This window comes from Bufo gargarizans, chromosome 6, assembly GCF_014858855.1.
Source record: "Bufo gargarizans isolate SCDJY-AF-19 chromosome 6, ASM1485885v1, whole genome shotgun sequence".
In the NCBI taxonomy this organism is placed as follows: domain Eukaryota; kingdom Metazoa; phylum Chordata; class Amphibia; order Anura; family Bufonidae; genus Bufo; species Bufo gargarizans.
In genome coordinates, this window is record NC_058085.1 from 199,439,328 (window position 1) to 199,457,417 (window position 18,090).

The 18,090-nt window shown below is 44.9% G+C and overlaps 1 protein-coding gene across 2 annotated transcripts in view; it reads left to right on the forward strand.

Moving 5' to 3' along the window:
• The window catches only part of POLR3A (RNA polymerase III subunit A), a 184,766-nt gene that overhangs the window by 12,118 nt on the left and 154,558 nt on the right, over positions 1-18,090 (forward strand). For both annotated transcript variants that reach the window (XM_044297675.1, XM_044297676.1), the window contains exons 4-8: positions 2,303-2,440; positions 3,325-3,496; positions 12,737-12,891; positions 13,702-13,941; positions 14,440-14,602. In XM_044297675.1, coding sequence (XP_044153610.1) covers positions 2,303-2,440; positions 3,325-3,496; positions 12,737-12,891; positions 13,702-13,941; positions 14,440-14,602 — 868 coding nt within the window. The remainder of the gene's footprint in view (positions 1-2,302; positions 2,441-3,324; positions 3,497-12,736; positions 12,892-13,701; positions 13,942-14,439; positions 14,603-18,090) is intronic.

Consider the following 18,090-nt stretch of genomic DNA (forward strand, 5'->3'; position numbering starts at 1 on the left):
TAAATACCAATTCTAACTGAACCAGGAAATTTATTGGGTGATTCACGGATCAAACACCTGTTGTAAATTTTGCTTGTTAGAGAACAGCAAGTTGTGATAAAAGTACTGAAATACTGAACACATGCTTTTTTGCTGCGGTTTTTGAAGCGTGTTTTGGAGCATATTTATGAATAAATGCTTGATATGAAACTAGATATTCTAGTTAACCTCTATTTAAAAAAACTTTAAGGAGACTCCAGTAGAAAATGACGTTTCCCATGAATAGTCATATCCGACATCACGCACTATTCTAGAGAAAAAATTGGCCCTTGCTCTGAAACGGTGAAAGGAATGCACAGAGTGACAAGTATTTTCTTAGCCCTGTATATTCTATTGTTGTCACTGAATCTTCTCCAGGCATCTTCATTTAGATGATGTAAGGCTATTACCAGTCACTGCTGCCCACACGACATTGGATTACAGTTTCTAGCTGTGCCAAAACCTTGCCTTACAAAAAACGTAATATAGAGCAATTAAAAATCATATGTGCCCCAAAATAGTACCAATAAAACTGGCACCTTATCCCCTAGTTTCCAAAATGTGGTCACTTTTTGGGAGTTTCTACTGCAGGGTACATCTGGGGGTGCTTCAAATGGGACATGGTACTAAAAACCAGTCCACCAAAATCTTCCTTCCAAAAACCATATGGCGCTCCTTTTCTACTGTGCCCTGCTATGTCCTCTTACATCAGTTTAGGACCACATGTGGGGTGTTTCTGTAAACCGCAGAGTCAGGGTAATAAAACATTTTGTTTGGCTGTTAACCGTCGATGTGTCAAATCTGCCAAAAAAGTTAAATTTTGCAATTTCGGCTCCATTTTCCTTTAATTCTTGTGGAACACCTAAAGGGTTAACAAAGCTTGTAAAATCAGTTTTGAGTAACTTGAGGGGTGTAGTTTGTACAATGGGGTCATTTATGGGGGGGGGGGGGGTTCCACTATGTAAGCCCTTCAAAGGGACTTCAGACCTGACCTGGTCCTTAAAAAGTGGTTTTTCAAAATTTTCTTAAAAATTTTAAGAATTGCTTCTAAAATTCTAAACCTTCTAATGTCCTAAAAAAATAAAATGACATTTACAAGATGATGCCAACATAAAGTAGACATATGGGGAATGTTAAGTAATAAATATTTTATGAGGTATCACTTTCTGTTTTTAAAAGCAGAGAAATTGAAATTTAGAAAATTGTGAATTTTTCTAAGTTTTTGGTAAATTTGGGATTTTCTCATTAATGAAGGTGAAATATATTGACTCAAATCATGAAGTACAATGTATCACGAGAAAACAATCTCAGAATGGCTTGGATAAATAAGTATTCCAAAGCTATTACCAAAAGGGGTTAAAGGGTTTGGCCTCTGTTTACAAAGTGTCCGCTGGATAGGGGAGAGGGCTATGATTGGAATGTCAACCACTCAAACCACCGACCTTGAGAAAGGGAATCCAGTGGCCCCAAAACAATGGATTGGTAGGTCGAGCATGTGCGCTACTTCTACATTCATGTCAACTCTCTGGGACTACACAAAGTTTGAATCGTTCAGCTGTACAGATATTCGACCTACTGCTCCATTCATACAGAATAACTGGATTCGTATTCTTATGGTTGGTGGGAGTTCTACTCATTGTACAATCATTTTGCTAAATTTATTTACTGCGTTCACTGTGTGGTATAAATAACTTTACTATGTGGGTCAGTAAAATGATAATAATGCCAAATATATATATATGCATTTTAATTTTTTTTTCCTTTCCTCCTACAACCTGCCAGCTCTCCCCCTCCTCCTCCAGGCTGAAGGGATGGGACGGCTGCTGTAGATGCTCATATCTAGGTAGCAGCTAGAGATATGGGCTTTGTATTGTTTGAAAGCTGGCAGTCAAACAATACCAGAATTCCAGCATTGTTTAGAGTACATGGGAAGATATCGCTGTTAGAAATTGGGACGCGGTAAATGTAGCTGAAAGTAAAAGCAGATTTTGCCTTCCCGACTTGATTTCTATCAGTGATCTCTCCTGCTTATGAAAGCCTGAAATGCCAGGTTTCACACAACACCAGGCCATGTTGGTAGCTGATACCAACCTGGAGATATGAGCAGCTAAAGCAGACTCCCCTTTCCCCTTCTGCCCGAGCCCGGCTCCGGCAGAACAGTTAAGTACTTTTCCCAGAGCCTGAGTTGGATTTGAGGAAAATTGTTAGGTGGTTGATATGGTATATGAAATGGAATGTCAAGACTATAAATTCCCTTTACTTATTTTTTTGTATGCAATATTAGGGTACTAGTGAGAAAGATCGCCCCTGCCAGACTTGTGGGAAGAACTTGGCTGACTGTCTAGGTCATTATGGATACCTAGATCTTGAATTACCTTGCTTTCATGTAGGGTATTTCAAGGCTGTGATTGGCATTTTACAGGTAAGTCGATTAATGCAACACTATGAAATTAATGAGACAAATTTTATTAGTTTAGGCGGCTCATACTTTTGTATATACACTTTTAACAACAAAAACATATGTCAATTATTTAGTTTAGAGCCTATCTTCCCTTATAATATACTTTTGTAATTTCTTTAGCTCTTATTTTGAGTGGGCTATTTTAGTTCATTGTAGTTGGTTTTGAATTAATCTATGGGCTCATGCACATGACTATTGTTATGCAGTCCGCAAATCACGGATACTGGCTTTGTGCATTCCGTATTTTGCGGAACAAAACAGCTGGCCCCTTATAGAATAGTCTGAACTTTGTCCACGGTGTGGACAATAAGGCTACCTGCACACGACCGTGCCGTTTTTTGTGGTCCGCAAAAAATGGAAGCACCTTCCACAATTTGGGGAACGGGCGGCCCATTGTAGACATGCCTATTCTTGTCTGCTAAACTGACAAGAAAAGGACATGCTATATTTTTTGGGGGGGCCACAGAACGGTGTAATGGATACGGACACAGGACACCGAGTGCTGTCTGCATCTTTTGCGGCCCCGTTGAAGTGAATGGGTCCGCATCCGTGCCACAAAAACGGCGGCTCTGATGCGGACCCAAACAACGGCCGTGTGCATGAGGACTAATAGGATGTTCTACCGGTATTTTATTGGAGTGTGGATAGGCGAGTTATTCCATAATCTTGTTAATATTCGTTGACTTTTATCTTCATTAAAGCCTAGGGCTTTTAATCAGGTTAAGATAGGTTTGCCAATCTAGTCATGACTGTTTTCCCTTGTGTGACTTTTATTTAACTATAGACGTAACGTGGGAGATGCACTTGAAAGTGTTTTCAGTTGTCATATTTTGGATCTCTTCTAGATGATCTGCAAGACCTGCTCACATATCATGCTGAGCACAGAAGAGAAGAAACTGTTTTTGGATCACTTAAAGAGGCCCGGCCTTACATACCTGCAAAAGAGAGGACTAAAGAAGAAAATCTCTGAGAAGTGCCGCAAAAAGACAACTTGTTTGTACTGTGGGTCCTTCAATGGTTAGTTTTTTTTTTTTTTTTTGCATTCTTATATTTTTTTATATATCATACCAGTCATACATACACATTGTACCTACAGGAGCTTTTATGAAATCTCCTAAATCCATACACATTAATATGGAAGTACCTCCCCCTCCTCCCACTCTTCTGGGACATCTACAAGATTTTGTCGTATTTGTGGCATTTTTGCCCATTCATCCAGAATAGCATTTGTGAGGCACTGATGGGCGATAGGGCCCGGTTTTCAGTCTTCATTCTAGTTCATCCCAAAGATGTTCAGAGCGATTGAGACTGGCACCTATAACTAGAATGGAGCCCCAAAAGTGGCGGAGGGTGCACTGCTCATGCACAGCTGCGCTCCGTTCATTTTCTAAGGGTCCACCGAAAATAGGTGAGCTCTGGCTCGGCTATTTCCGTCAAGCCCATGGGAGTGAATGGGAACAGTGGCTGTTCATGTGCAGTGTGCTTCCATTCACTTCTATGGGGAGACTGCTTCGTGGTGATCGGACCGGTGTTCTCAAGCCACTACTTTGCGGTGCTCTATAGGTGCGTGTCCCAGCGGTGGGACCCAAACCTGCAATTGTCCAAAATGTCTTGATTTCCATTCTGGGGAACTAAGTGACATAGGTCAAAGCCTGAAAAACATTTCCTTAGCATTATCTGTTCTCCTCCAAACTTCCAGTTGACACAGTGCAGTCAGGCTGGTAACGTTCTCCTGTAATTTGCCAAACCCACACTCATCCGTAAGTCTGCCAGATACAGAAGCATTATTTGTCACTCCACAGAACACATGTCCGGTGGTCGTGTGCGCTTTACACCACTCATTCCGTCGCCTGGCTTGGAGATGTAAGGCTTGTATGCAGCTGCTAGTCATTGAAATACCAGGCCATGAAGCTCCCTATGCACAGTTTTAGGTGTTGTTGATAATGCTAGAGGAGGTTTGGAACAGTTATTGAGTCAGCAGAGCACTATGCACCTCAATACTTGGCAGCCCCGTCTGTAAATTGACGTGGTCTCCCATTTCCGATGGCTGAGTTGCTGTTATCTAAACACTTCCCCTTTACAATAATGCTAATCACTGTTGATCATGGAATATCTAGGAGGGAAGAATTTTCACAAACTGACTTGCTGCAACAGTTGACATGCTATCACAGTACCCCAAACGAATAAACAAAACGACTCATTCTATCACAAATGTACAGTGGATATAAAAAGTCTACACACCCCTGTTAAAATGTCAGGTTTCTGTGATGAAATCAGACAAAGATAAATAACTTCAGAACTTTTTCCACCCTTAATGTGACCTATAAACTGTACAGCTCAATTGAAAAACAAACTGAAGTGTTTTAGGTAGAGGGAAGAAAAAATATAAAAATTAAAATATGGTTGCATAAGTGTGCACACCCTTAGGCTGCGTTCACACGGGCGAGATTTCCACGCGGGTGCAATGCAGTAGGTGAACGTATTGCACCCGCACTGAATCCTGACCCATTCATTTCAATGGGGCTGTGTACATGAGCGTTTTTTTCACGCATCACTTCTGCAATGCTTTAAAATCGCAGCATGTTCTATATTGTGTGTTTTTCACGCAGCCCTGGCTCCATAGAAGTGAATGGGGCCGCATGAATAACGCATTGCATCTGCAAGCAAGTGCGGATGCAATGCGTTTTTCACTGATGGTTGCTAGGAGATGTTGTTTGTAAACCTTCAGTTTTTTATCACACGCGTGAAAAACGCATCAAAACGCATTGCACCCGCGCGGAAAAAACTGAACAACTAAACGCAATTGCAGACAAAACTGACTGAACTTGCTTGCAAAATGGTGCGAGTTTAACTGAACGCACCCTGAACGCATCCGGACCTAATCTGTCATGGTCGTGTGAACTCAGCCTTAAACTAATACTTTGTTGAAGCACCTTTTGATTTTATTACAGCACTCAGTCTTTTTGGGTATGAGTCTATCACCATGGCACATTTTGATTCGGCAAGATTTTCCCACTCTTTGCAAAAACACTCAATCTGTCAGATTGCGAGGGCATCTCCTGTGCACAGCCCTCTTCAGATCACCCCACAGATTTTCAATCTGATTCAGGTCTGGGCTCTGGCTGGGCCTTCCAAAACTTTAATCTTCCGGTGAAGCCATTCCTTTGTTGATTTGGATGTATGCTTTGGGTCGTTGTCATGCTGAAAGATGAAGTTCCTCTTCATGTTCAGCTTTCTAGCAGAAGCCTGAAGGTTTTGTGCCAATATTGACTGGTATTTGGAACATAATTTCCTCTAGGCTTAACTAAGGCCCCAGTTCCAGCTGAAGAAAAACAGCCCCAAAGCATGATGATGCCACCACCAACTGTGGGTATGGTGTCCTTTTGGTGATGTGCAGTGTTTTTGCGCCAAACATACCGTATTTTTTGCTTTATAAGACGCACCTAGGGTGACGCCCTGTTAGGGGGGGATCTGTGGCTGACGCGCTGTTAGGGGGGGATCTGTGGCTGACGCGCTGTTAGGGGGGGATCTGTGGCTGACGCGCTGTTAGGGGGGGATCTGTGGCTGACGCGCTGTTAGGGGGGGATCTGTGGCTGACGCGCTGTTAGGGGGGGATCTGTGGCTGACGCGCTGTTAGGGGGGGATCTGTGGCTGACGCGCTGTTAGGGGGGGATCTGTGGCTGACGCGCTGTTAGGGGGGGATCTGTGGCTGACGCGCTGTTAGGGGGGGATCTGTGGCTGACGCGCTGTTAGGGGGGGATCTGTGGCTGACGCGCTGTTAGGGGGGGATCTGTGGCTGACGCGCTGTTAGGGGGGGATCTGTGGCTGACGCGCTGTTAGGGGGGGATCTGTGGCTGACGCGCTGTTAGGGGGGGATCTGTGGCTGACGCGCTGTTAGGGGGGGATCTGTGGCTGACGCGCTGTTAGGGGGGGATCTGTGGCTGACGCGCTGTTAGGGGGGGATCTGTGGCTGACGCGCTGTTAGGGGGGGATCTGTGGCTGACGCGCTGTTAGGGGGGGATCTGTGGCTGACGCGCTGTTAGGGGGGGATCTGTGGCTGACGCGCTGTTAGGGGGGGATCTGTGGCTGACGCGCTGTTAGGGGGGGATCTGTGGCTGACGCGCTGTTAGGGGGGGATCTGTGGCTGACGCGCTGTTAGGGGGGGATCTGTGGCTGACGCGCTGTTAGGGGGGGATCTGTGGCTGACGCGCTGTTAGGGGGGGATCTGTGGCTGACGCGCTGTTAGGGGGGGATCTGTGGCTGACGCGCTGTTAGGGGGGGATCTGTGGCTGACGCGCTGTTAGGGGGGGATCTGTGGCTGACGCGCTGTTAGGGGGGGATCTGTGGCTGACGCGCTGTTAGGGGGGGATCTGTGGCTGACGCGCTGTTAGGGGGGGATCTGTGGCTGACGCGCTGTTAGGGGGGGATCTGTGGCTGACGCGCTGTTAGGGGGGGATCTGTGGCTGACGCGCTGTTAGGGGGGGATCTGTGGCTGACGCGCTGTTAGGGGGGGATCTGTGGCTGACGCGCTGTTAGGGGGGATCTGTGGCTGACGCGCTGTTAGGGGGGGATCTGTGGCTGACGCGCTGTTAGGGGGGGATCTGTGGCTGACGCGCTGTTAGGGGGGGATCTGTGGCTGACGCGCTGTTAGGGGGGGATCTGTGGCTGACGCGCTGTTAGGGGGGATCTGTGGCTGACGCGCTGTTAGGGGGGATCTGTGGCTGACGCGCTGTTAGGGGGGATCTGTGGCTGACGCGCTGTTAGGGGGGGATCTGTGGCTGACGCGCTGTTAGGGGGGGATCTGTGGCTGACGCGCTGTTAGGGGGGGATCTGTGGCTGACGCGCTGTTAGGGGGGGATCTGTGGCTGACGCGCTGTTAGGGGGGGATCTGTGGCTGACGCGCTGTTAGGGGGGGATCTGTGGCTGACGCGCTGTTAGGGGGGGATCTGTGGCTGACGCGCTGTTAGGGGGGGATCTGTGGCTGACGCGCTGTTAGGGGGGGATCTGTGGCTGACGCGCTGTTAGGGGGGGATCTGTGGCTGACGCGCTGTTAGGGGGGGATCTGTGGCTGACGCGCTGTTAGGGGGGGATCTGTGGCTGACACATAGGGCCATGAGGGGAGCCAGCATAAGATGCAATATAGCATCTTCTGCTGGACACACATATAGCATCTTCTGCTGGTCCCCCTCATGGCCCTATGTTTCACAGCATTACAGTACTGTACAGTGTTTCATTTTTCCAGTAAGAACATTAGTAACAATCCCTCCCACCCAACTAAGTCACCATTGCAATAATCACCAACTATAGATATTATTGGCTATTATTATTTCAGTATATCAATTGTGTCCGACTAGATGTCATCTTAGTCTGTTCCGTCTCCCTTCAATCCTACTCATCTAGGTTACAAAGTGATAACTTCCCCAATGTACCCTTGAGTGCTTCTAGGCTGTACCATTCTGTGTATTTGAATGCTTGCATGATATTCCTTATTTCGTCTAGGGTAAAGCTGTTTGCAATAAAGGTTCTCCATCTCTTGAAAAACAATTTAGTTTTTTATCCTTGCTTAGTAAAGTACTGTACTTTGTATGTAAAATCTTTCTTTAATCCTGAATCAATCACTCTCCTTTTGATAAACTAGCTGACACCGATATATCGCCGGCCGCTATGCTGCACAGTGTGGCCGGCGATACATCAGTCACATTCCGGAGAGGCTGGAGGCAACTCACAGCGGGGTCCCGGTGCAGTCACTGTATTACACCAGGCCCCGCGCACAGAATTCTTTGTATGTAAAATCTTTCAGTAATCCTTTATCAATCGCTCTCATTTTGGTAAACTAGCCTAATCGCCTGCATCAGTACTCACTATGAATGCAGCGTGCGGTCCGGCCGGCGTGTGACTGACGTCACGCTCCTCCCACTTCATTAATGAAGCAGGAGCAGGATGAAGCTGTGCGCCGGAGGGACCGCACGCTACATTCATAGTGAGTACTGATACAGGCGATTAGGTTAGTTTATCAAAAGGAGAGCGATTGATAAAGGATTAATGAAAGATTTTACATACAAAGGGACTTCTGTGTGCGGGGCCTGGTGTAATACAGTGACTGCACTGGGCCTCGCTGTGAGTTGCCTCCAGCCCCTCCTCCCTCCCCGCACTGTGACTGATGTATCGCCAGCCACATTGTGCCGCATAGAGGCCGGCGATATCAGTGTTAGCCCTGTAAAAAAAATAATAATAATCATCCATTGTTTTATAAGACGCACTGTCATTCTTATAAAGCGAAAAATACGATATCTTTTGAAATTATGGTAATTATGGAAGCTCTGTGGACCATGGCTTTTGCTGTGGGATGCGACTAAGGCCTCATGCACACAACCGTTGTGTGCATCCGTGGCCGTTGTGCCGTTTTCCGTTTTTTTTTCGCGGACCCATTGACTTTTAATGGGTCTGTGGAAAAATCGGAAAATGCACCGTTTTGCAGCTGAGACCGTGATCCGTTTATCCTGTCTGTCAAAAAAATATGACCTGTCCTATTTTTTTGACGGACAACGGTTCACGGACCCATTCAAGTCAATGGGTCCGTGAAAGAACACGGATGCACACAAGATTGGCATCCGTGTCCGTGATCCGTGGCCGTAGGTTACTTTCATACAGACGGATCCGAAGATCCGTCTGCATAAAAGCTTTTTCAGATCTAAGTTTTCACTTTGTGAAAACTCATATCCGACAGTATATTCTAACACAGAGGCGTTCCCATGGTGATGGGGACGCTTCTAGTTAGAATACACTACAAACTGTGTACATGACTGCCCCCTGCTGCCTGGCAGCACCCGATCTCTTACAGGGGGCCGTGATCAGCACAATTAACCCCTTCAGGTGCGGCACCTGAAGGGGTTAATTGTACTATCATATCCCCCTGTAAGAGATCAGGGATGCCAGGCAGCAGGGGGCAGACCCCCCCCCCCTCCCCAGTTTGAATATCATTGGTGGCCAGTGCGGCCCCCCCCTTCCCTCCCTCTATTGTAATAATTTGTTGGTGGCACAGTGTGCTTCCCCCCCCCCCCCCCCCCCGATCATTGGTGGCAGCGGAGTTCCGATCGGAGTCCCAGTTTAATCGCTGGGGCTCCGATCGGTAACTATGGGAACCAGGATGCTACTGCAGTCCTGGTTGCCATGGTTACTTAGCAATAGTACAATAGTAGAAGATTCATACTTACCTGCTGGCTGCTGCGATGTTCGTGTCCAGCCGGGAGCTCCACCTACTGGTAAGTGACAGATCATTAAGCAATGCACCGCACAGACCTGTCACTTACCAGTAGGAGGAGCTCCCGGCCGGACACAGGACATCGCAGCAGCCAGCAGTAAAGTATGAATCTTCTACTAGTGTACTATTGCTAAGTAACCATGGCAACCAGGGCTGCAGTAGCTTCCTGGTTGCCATGGTTACCGATCGGAGCCTCAGCAATTGAACTGGGACTCTGATCGGAACTCTGCTGCCACCAATGATCGGGGGGGGGGGGGAGATGGGAGGCCACACACTGGCCACCAATGTTGTTAATGCTATAGAGGGAGGGGGGCAGATGGGGGTGCACACTGTGCCACCAACTAATTATTACAATAGAGGGAGGAAAGGGGGTGGGCGGGGGGGGGGGGGGGGCACACTGTGCCACCAACAAATTATTACAATAGAGGGGGGGGGGGGGGCGCACACTGTGCCACCAACGAATTATTACAATAGAGGGAGGAGGGGGGTGCAATGTAAAGTCTGGAGTCCCTTTTAAACCATCGGAGTTTTCTCCAATCCGATGGTATATTTTAACTTGAAGCGTCCCCATCACCATGGGAACGCCTCTGTTAGAATATACTGTTGGATATGAGTTAGATCGTGAAAACTCATTTCCGACAGTATATTCTAACACAGAGGCGTTCCCATGGTGATGGGGACGCTTCTAGTTAGAATATACTACAAACTGTGTACATGACTGCCCCCTGCTGCCTGCCAGCCCTGATCTCTTACAGGGGGATATGATAGTACAATTAACCCCTTCAGGTGCGGCACCTGAGGGGTTAATTGTGCTGATCACGGCCCCCTGTAAGAGATCGGGTGCTGCCAGGCAGCAGGGGGGCAGTCATGTACACAGTTTGTAGTATATTCTAACTAGAAGCGTCCCCATCACCATGGGAACGCCTCTGTGTTAGAATATACTGTCGGAAATGAGTTTTCACGATCTAACTCATATCCGACAGTATATTCTAACATAGAGGCGTTCCCATGGTGATGGGGACGCTTCAAGTTAAAATATACCATCGGATTGGAGAAAACTCTGATGGTATAAAAGGGACTTTTTTTCATGTCCGTGGATCCTCCAAAAATCAAGGAAGACCCACGGACGAAAAAACGGTCACGGACCTACGGACCCCGTTTTTGCGGACTGTGAAAAAAATACGGTCGTGTGCATGAGGCCTATGAAAATTTCAGGAAAGACCAACTAGAGCAGCTGAACTTTTTGGGGGGTTAATCAGAGGCACTTTAAATGATGGCAGGTGTAGGATGACTCCTATTTAACATGACTTTGAATGAGATTGCTTAATTCTGAACACAGCTACATCCCCAGTTATAAGTGTGCACAGTTATGCAACCACATTTTATTTATTTTTTTATTCCCTCCACCTAAAAGATTTCAGTTTGATTTTCAATTGAGTTGTACAGTTTATTGGTCACATTAAAGGTGGAAAAAGTTCTGAAATGATTTATCTTTGTCATTTTTTTTTACATAACAGAAACCTGACATTTTAACAGGGGTGCGTATACTTCTTATATGCACTGTATGTAAAGGCAGACTGCATGGATAGGAGGTTGATTTTATATACCTGTTGCAATGGGACTGAATTAAACACTGGAATTCAATGATTAAGAGTTTTGTGCCAATACTTTTGTCCATATAGTCTATATGAAGCAACTGGTTTGGTTCCTAACCTTACTGAAAGTGCTCATTTTTTTCTTCTGTACTTCAGTCCGTTTCCGGGTCATGCTGACTGTTTCATATTTCACAGTGGATTTTTATGACCTATGTCAGGAAGAAATAATCTTTTATTCTGCTGGTATATACTAGGGTTGTTTTGGGTGTTGAGTTTTTGATACCCAATCGATACTTTTGTCTGGTATTGACCTTGATACCCGAATTTGCCTTTTTTTGATACTAGGCTTCGCTATTGCGCAGTCTAGTATCGGAGAACATGGGGCGCGCTGGTCTCGGCATGCTCAGTGTTCTCAGCCGCACAGGGGAGAAGGAAGCACTCTCTCCCTTCCCCCTGTGTCGCTGCCACCAATGAGGAGAGAGGGGAGGGCACACTGCGCCACCAATGAAAGTAAACGTTTAATACAAATCTGGGAGGGGGGGTGCTGGCGGGAAGCTGTGATGAGCGGCAGTTAACCCCCTCAGATGCCGCACCTGCCTCCTGTATTAAATGCTAATTATCATTGGTGGCGCAGTGCCCCCTCCCCTGAACCCCCCCCTCCTTCCCAGTATTAAAATCATTGGTGGCGCATGCGCCCCCCCCCCCCCAGTATTAAAATCATTGGTGGCAGTGGCCACAGGGTCCCCTCTTCATTGGTGGTGCAGTGGCAGCTTCTGATCGGAGCCCCAGCAGTGTAATCCTGGGGCGCCGTTCAGTTACCATGGCAGCGAGGACGTTACTGAAGCCTTGGCTGCCATGGTAAGCTCCCTGCTGCTGGTGTGTACTACTATGCACAGGGCAGCAGGGACAGTGTGAAGTCCTATTCATTCTAATAGAACTTTATTAGGGTGAATAGTACAAGGGATGAAAAGATCCCAGGTTCTAGCCCCTAAGGGAGGGGTTAGAGTGTAAAATAAAAGTATAAATCATCCCCTTTCCCAATTTTACATATAAAATATATAAACATATTACATATCGCAACGTCCAAACTATTAAAATATAAAAAAGTCCTCTGCGGTGAACGCCATAACAGAAAAATAAACGAAAACTATGCGATTTGCGCTTTTTTTTTTTTTTTGTCACCTTGTCCCCCCAGAAAATAGGATCGCACTGTTCTATTATGGGCCGAATGTTCCATAAAATGCAGAATGAACGCGGCTTTTTTGGTGCTTTATTTTTTCCGCCTGGTATAGAGTATCGCAATACTTTTTTATGGTATCGAAACTGAATCAAAATTGTGGTATCGAAACAACCCTAGTATATACAATAATTACTAGAAGCCTTTTTTGTTTTACTTTTCAGGCCCAGTAAAGAAGTGTGGTTTGCTCAAAATCATTCATGAAAAGTACAAGACTACTAAAAAGGTGGTAGACCCCATGGTGTCTCACTTTTTACAGTCTTTTGAGAACGCAATAGAGCACAACAAGGAAGTGGAGGCTCTCTTAGGGCGGGCACAGGTGAGTGCATTTTGTCTTTTGTAAAATAAAGATGCGCTTGTGTATTAATGTTTATTTGTGTATATCTTTATTTCTGTCAACTTGGTCTATGCAAGGTTCTTTTAAGTATCCATTTAACATAATTTTAGGTATTCATTTCAACTAATCCATTAACCCTTTAAAAGGATATTTCCTCCTAAGACATTTATGGAGTAGCCACACTTTATGCCAGAAATGTTTCTCTTGTGGAACCCCTGCTTTCCAAAGTCCCTTGATCCCTCTTTAGCCAGCTGAGCCAGAAAAATACATTTTTTCAAAGCCACATTTTGGAAAAATGTATCATAAAAGTATTAAAGAGGACTTTTCACTACTCCTTACATGCCTATTGTAATAGCTCCATGCATTCCCAATGTCCTAACAATTCTGGAACATCTATTCTTATGGCTCTATGTTGTGCCATTCCTTTATTATTTGCACTATAAGTTATAAATTAATTGCTATTAGCCTTCAGTAAGGATACAGAGAGGAGGTAACCAGTTGGGGGCGTGTCTCTGCACAGTCTGAAAATGGCAGCACTGATTGGATAGAGTCAGACTGTGCAGGCACTCGCCCCCAACTTGTTACCTCCCCTCTGTACCCTTACTGAAGGCTAATAGCAATTCATATCTTCTAGTAGAAATAATACAGGAATGGCACAACATAGAGCCATAAGAATAGATGTTCCAGAATTGGTATTACATGGGAATGTATGAAGCTATTAAAACAGGAATGTGAGGAGAGGTGACAGGTCCTCTTTAAACGGGTTTTAACTTTATATCCAACTTATTGCAGGAAAATCTGAACCCGTTAGTGGTGCTGAATATTCTGAAACGGATCCCAGCTGAAGACATTCCCCTATTACTTATGAATCCAGAAGCTGCGAAGCCATGTGATCTTATCCTCACCAGGCTGCTTGTTCCTCCACTCTGTATCCGTCCTTCCGTAGTGAGTGACCTAAAATCTGGCACTAATGAAGATGACCTCACTATGAAGTTGACAGAAATAATATTCTTAAACGATGTAATCAAGAAGGTAAGGTAGAGCTTTGTTCTTTTAGTTATTTTGATGTTTTCCAGGTACAATGGCATACTTAGGGGCTATATGTTCAGGACATCCTTCAGATTTCCCCTGTTTGTGAGCTGGACCTAATGTAAGCCCAGCCATTATTTAGTGCACTGATATTATGGGAGACAGAAACTGGCCCCCAATCCATGATGTACGTGAGCTAAGAATTTCACAGCACCATAATGCCGTAATCACAGGAAAACTACAGTAAAACAGATTACCATGTTTCGGAACTTTGGTTTTAGGATGTTGTCGTTTTTCCTCAATAACAAAAGTGAAAGCAGCTTCTTTATTCTGCGGTTTGCCTCTTCAGGGAAACAGGGAAGGGTTTATTTCAGTTATCATTCAATTTGTAAAGGGTGCATTCTTTACATACTATGGAAACTTCACTGTGAAGAAGTGATATTAAAACTAAACCCGTGGGATTTTAAGAGCACATATTGACATTTTCTGTTTGGTTGTCAGCATAGAATCTCAGGAGCCAAAACTCAGATGATTATTGAGGACTGGGATTTCCTTCAGTTGCAGTGTGCACTATACATAAATAGTGAACTCTCTGGGATTCCTTTAAATATGGCCCCGAAAAAATGGACGCGTGGCTTTGTTCAAAGACTAAAGGGCAAGCAAGGTAATGGTCATATGGCTAAATCTGCCCTTGCATGTAAACCTGCATGGTTGTTAATGATACGACTGGTAAATGTCATGTGCGACAGTTAAACTAAAGGGCCTTTTACTTGCACCAGTGTTTCAGACAATTATCGTGAACGAACCAAAAGTTCCTGATAATTGCCTGATCAGCAGCAGATATGAGGGCTTCATTTATTTGCAACGATCACCTCTGCTGTATGGGAACAAGCAAGCGGTCACAACAGCGATTGCTTGTCCCCATCAAAATCATAGTTTCTGGGCAGCAGATCCCTTTTCACACAGCACGATCTGCTGCACAGAAACAATGATTTTTTTGGTGCTGACTGAAAGACTCAATGACCTGATGAATGAGGGTTTGTCTGTTCGTCGGTTCATCTCTGGGACCATTTACACAGGCCATTTATTTAGAACAAACATTCATCCCTGCTAATTAACCTGTTGATCGATCTGTGTAAAACATTTGTGCTGCATGGAGATATTTTGTATTGGTATTTGCACTGGTGAATCACGTGATTGCTGCTATCTTTCACCCTATAGCTGCAGCGACCAAGGCTTGCAGTTTTTACATAGCCTTAATTGCATCAATTAAGGGCTATTTTCACACTCTCATTTTGTGCGGATCCATCATGGTTCTGCACAGACTGGTCCGTTCAGATAATATAACCGTCTGCATCTGTTCAGAATGGATCTGTTTGTATTATCTTTAACATAGCCATGACGGATCCGTCTTGAACACCTTGAACGGATCCGTTTTCTATTGTGCCAAATTGTGTCATGAAAACAGATCCATCCGCGTTGACTTACATTGTGTGCTAGTTTCATCAGACAGACACCAAAACGCTGCAAGCAGCGGAATGGAGACTGAACTGAGGCAAACTGATGCATTCTGAGCGGATCCTTTTCCATTCAGAATGCATTAGGGCAAAACTGATCCGTTTTACATGGGCTGTGTAAAGCATCACTGAGTTGGATGCCAAAATCATCGCTTCTGGGTAGCAGATCGTCCAGTGTAAACAGATCTGCTACCAAGATACCATGAAACTGTATGGGATCACTGTATTAGTTGCTAATCCTTATACAGTGATTGCTGCATGTAAATGAAGCTCTTGTCTGTCATCACAATCGCACAATTATCATGAACCTATGGTTTGTCCCCAATAATTGCCTGGGCAGTTGGCTCATTTAAAGGGGTAGTCAATGGATATTTTTATTAAAAGTGGCCAACCACTTTAATTTGAATCTTAAACTATAAGGAAACACTGTTAAACAAAGTGATACATTTCATAGCTAAACAGATACCCTTTGCAGTAGGGACCTGTACCAATGTACAGAAGTTATATAGAAACACCCGTTGAACCTGTGTGTCCATTAGCTCTGAGGACACTTTAAGTGTTGATGGTGAATTATTACTGTGAGTTAACAAGGAAATCAATCTGTCCCAAGGAGGCTCTACTGAAGCTGTAGAACCCCATCAGTTACCTAGCAGACTTTTTTGCCCAGCATTCAGGCCAGGACCATCAGTAGGGAGACAATAAAAAGAGGAATCAATTGCCTGAATGTGAAGGTGCCTACCATGCCACAGTGGCCATGATTTGTATATGTGACCATTGATTATGGTGAATTGAAGGCAGAGCCCTCTGGGATTTACTGCTAGGTAATGAATAAGGTTTGGGGGGTTCAGCTATGTAAAGGGTGGCTGTTCTGAGTGGCAGAGTAGGACACTCTAGGAACAGACTTGAATATATTCTTGTTTATTTGCAGTAAGAATTCACCCCCAAGATTAAAATGTAGTGGGAGTAAATGGTCTGAGATACAGACTGAGGACACAGCACATGTCCTTGTCACTTCTGTGAACTGGTACAGGTCCTTTCTGCTGCTGGCTATTTTTTTACTTTTAATCCAAATCAGAATAAAAAAAATTTAAAGTTTCAAGTATTAGTGGTCTGATTGTAGTGATATCTGGTTTTCTGGATTCCTTACACCTAGGTGAGTGATCCGTGATATTTTCTTTTTTGGTCATTGCTGTCAGATAGTTATAGGTATTCATGTTCTTTATTTATTAAAGCTAGTAATGACTCGAGCCAGTAGACATGTTGGGGTCCATTCAGACGACCATATTTCTGAGTCCAAATTGTGGAATGGATGCGGACCCATTAATTTCAATGGTTCTGCAAAAGATGAGGACAGCACACCATGTGCTGTACACATCCGTAGTTCCATTCCGCGGCCCCACAAAAAGATAGAATGCCCTATTCTTGTCTGCAATCAATACAAACAAGAATAAGCATTTCTATCATAGGGCTGGCCGCAAAATGCGGAACGCACACGGCTGGTATCCGTGTTTTGCAGATCCTCAATTTGAGGACTGCAAAACAGTTATGGTCGTGTGAATGGACTCTTAACCAGATTTGATAATTGAGGCCTTATTTCTGTGAGAATGGAAAACATTAAACCTTGTTATGGCAGGATATGTGAAAGCCTCTGGTTAAGCTGAAAATGTCAAAGGGGTTGTCTCATGTCAGCAAATGGCATTTATCATGTAGAGAAAGTTCATCCAAGCCACTCCTTTGCTGGCTTGATTAATTTTTCCATCACATACAGTACAGACCAAAAGTTTGGACACACCTTCTCATTCAAAGAGTTTTATTTTATTTTCATGACTATGAAAATTGTAGATTCACACTGAAGGCATCAAAACGATGAATTAACACATGTGGAATTATATACCTAACAAAAGTGTGAAACAACTGAAAATGTCATATTCTAGGTTCTTCAAAGTAGCCACCTTTTGCTTTGATTACTGCTTTGCACACTCTTGGCATTCTCTTGATGAGCTTCAAGAGGTAGTCACCTGAAATGGTCTTCCAACAGTCTTCAAGGAGTTCCCAGAGATGCTTAGCACTTGTTGACCCTTTTGCCTTCACTCTGCGGTCCAGCTCACCCCAAACCATCTCGATTGGGTTCAGGTCCGGTGACTGTGGAGGCCAGGTCATCTGGCGCAGCACCCCATCACTCTCCTTCATGGTCAAATAGCCCTTACACAGCCTGGAGGTGTTTGGGGTCATTGTCCTGTTGAAAAATAAATGATGGTCCAACTAAACGCAAACCGGATGGAATAGCATGCTGCTGCAAGATGCTGTGGTAGCCATGCTGGTTCAGTATGCCTTCAATTTTGAATAAATCCCCAACAGTGTCACCAACAAAGCACCCCCACACCATCACACCTCCTCCTCCATGCTTCATGGTGGGGACCAGGCATGTAGAGTCCATCCGTTCACCTTTTCTGCGTTGCACAAAGACACGGTGGTTGGAACCAAAGATCTCAAATTTGGACTCATCAGACCAAAGCACAGATTTCTACTGGTCTAATGTCCATTCCTTGTGTTCTTTAGCTCAAACAAGTCTCTTCTGCTTGTTGCCTGTCCTTAGCAGTGGTTTCCTAGCAGATAGTCTACCATGAAGGCCCGA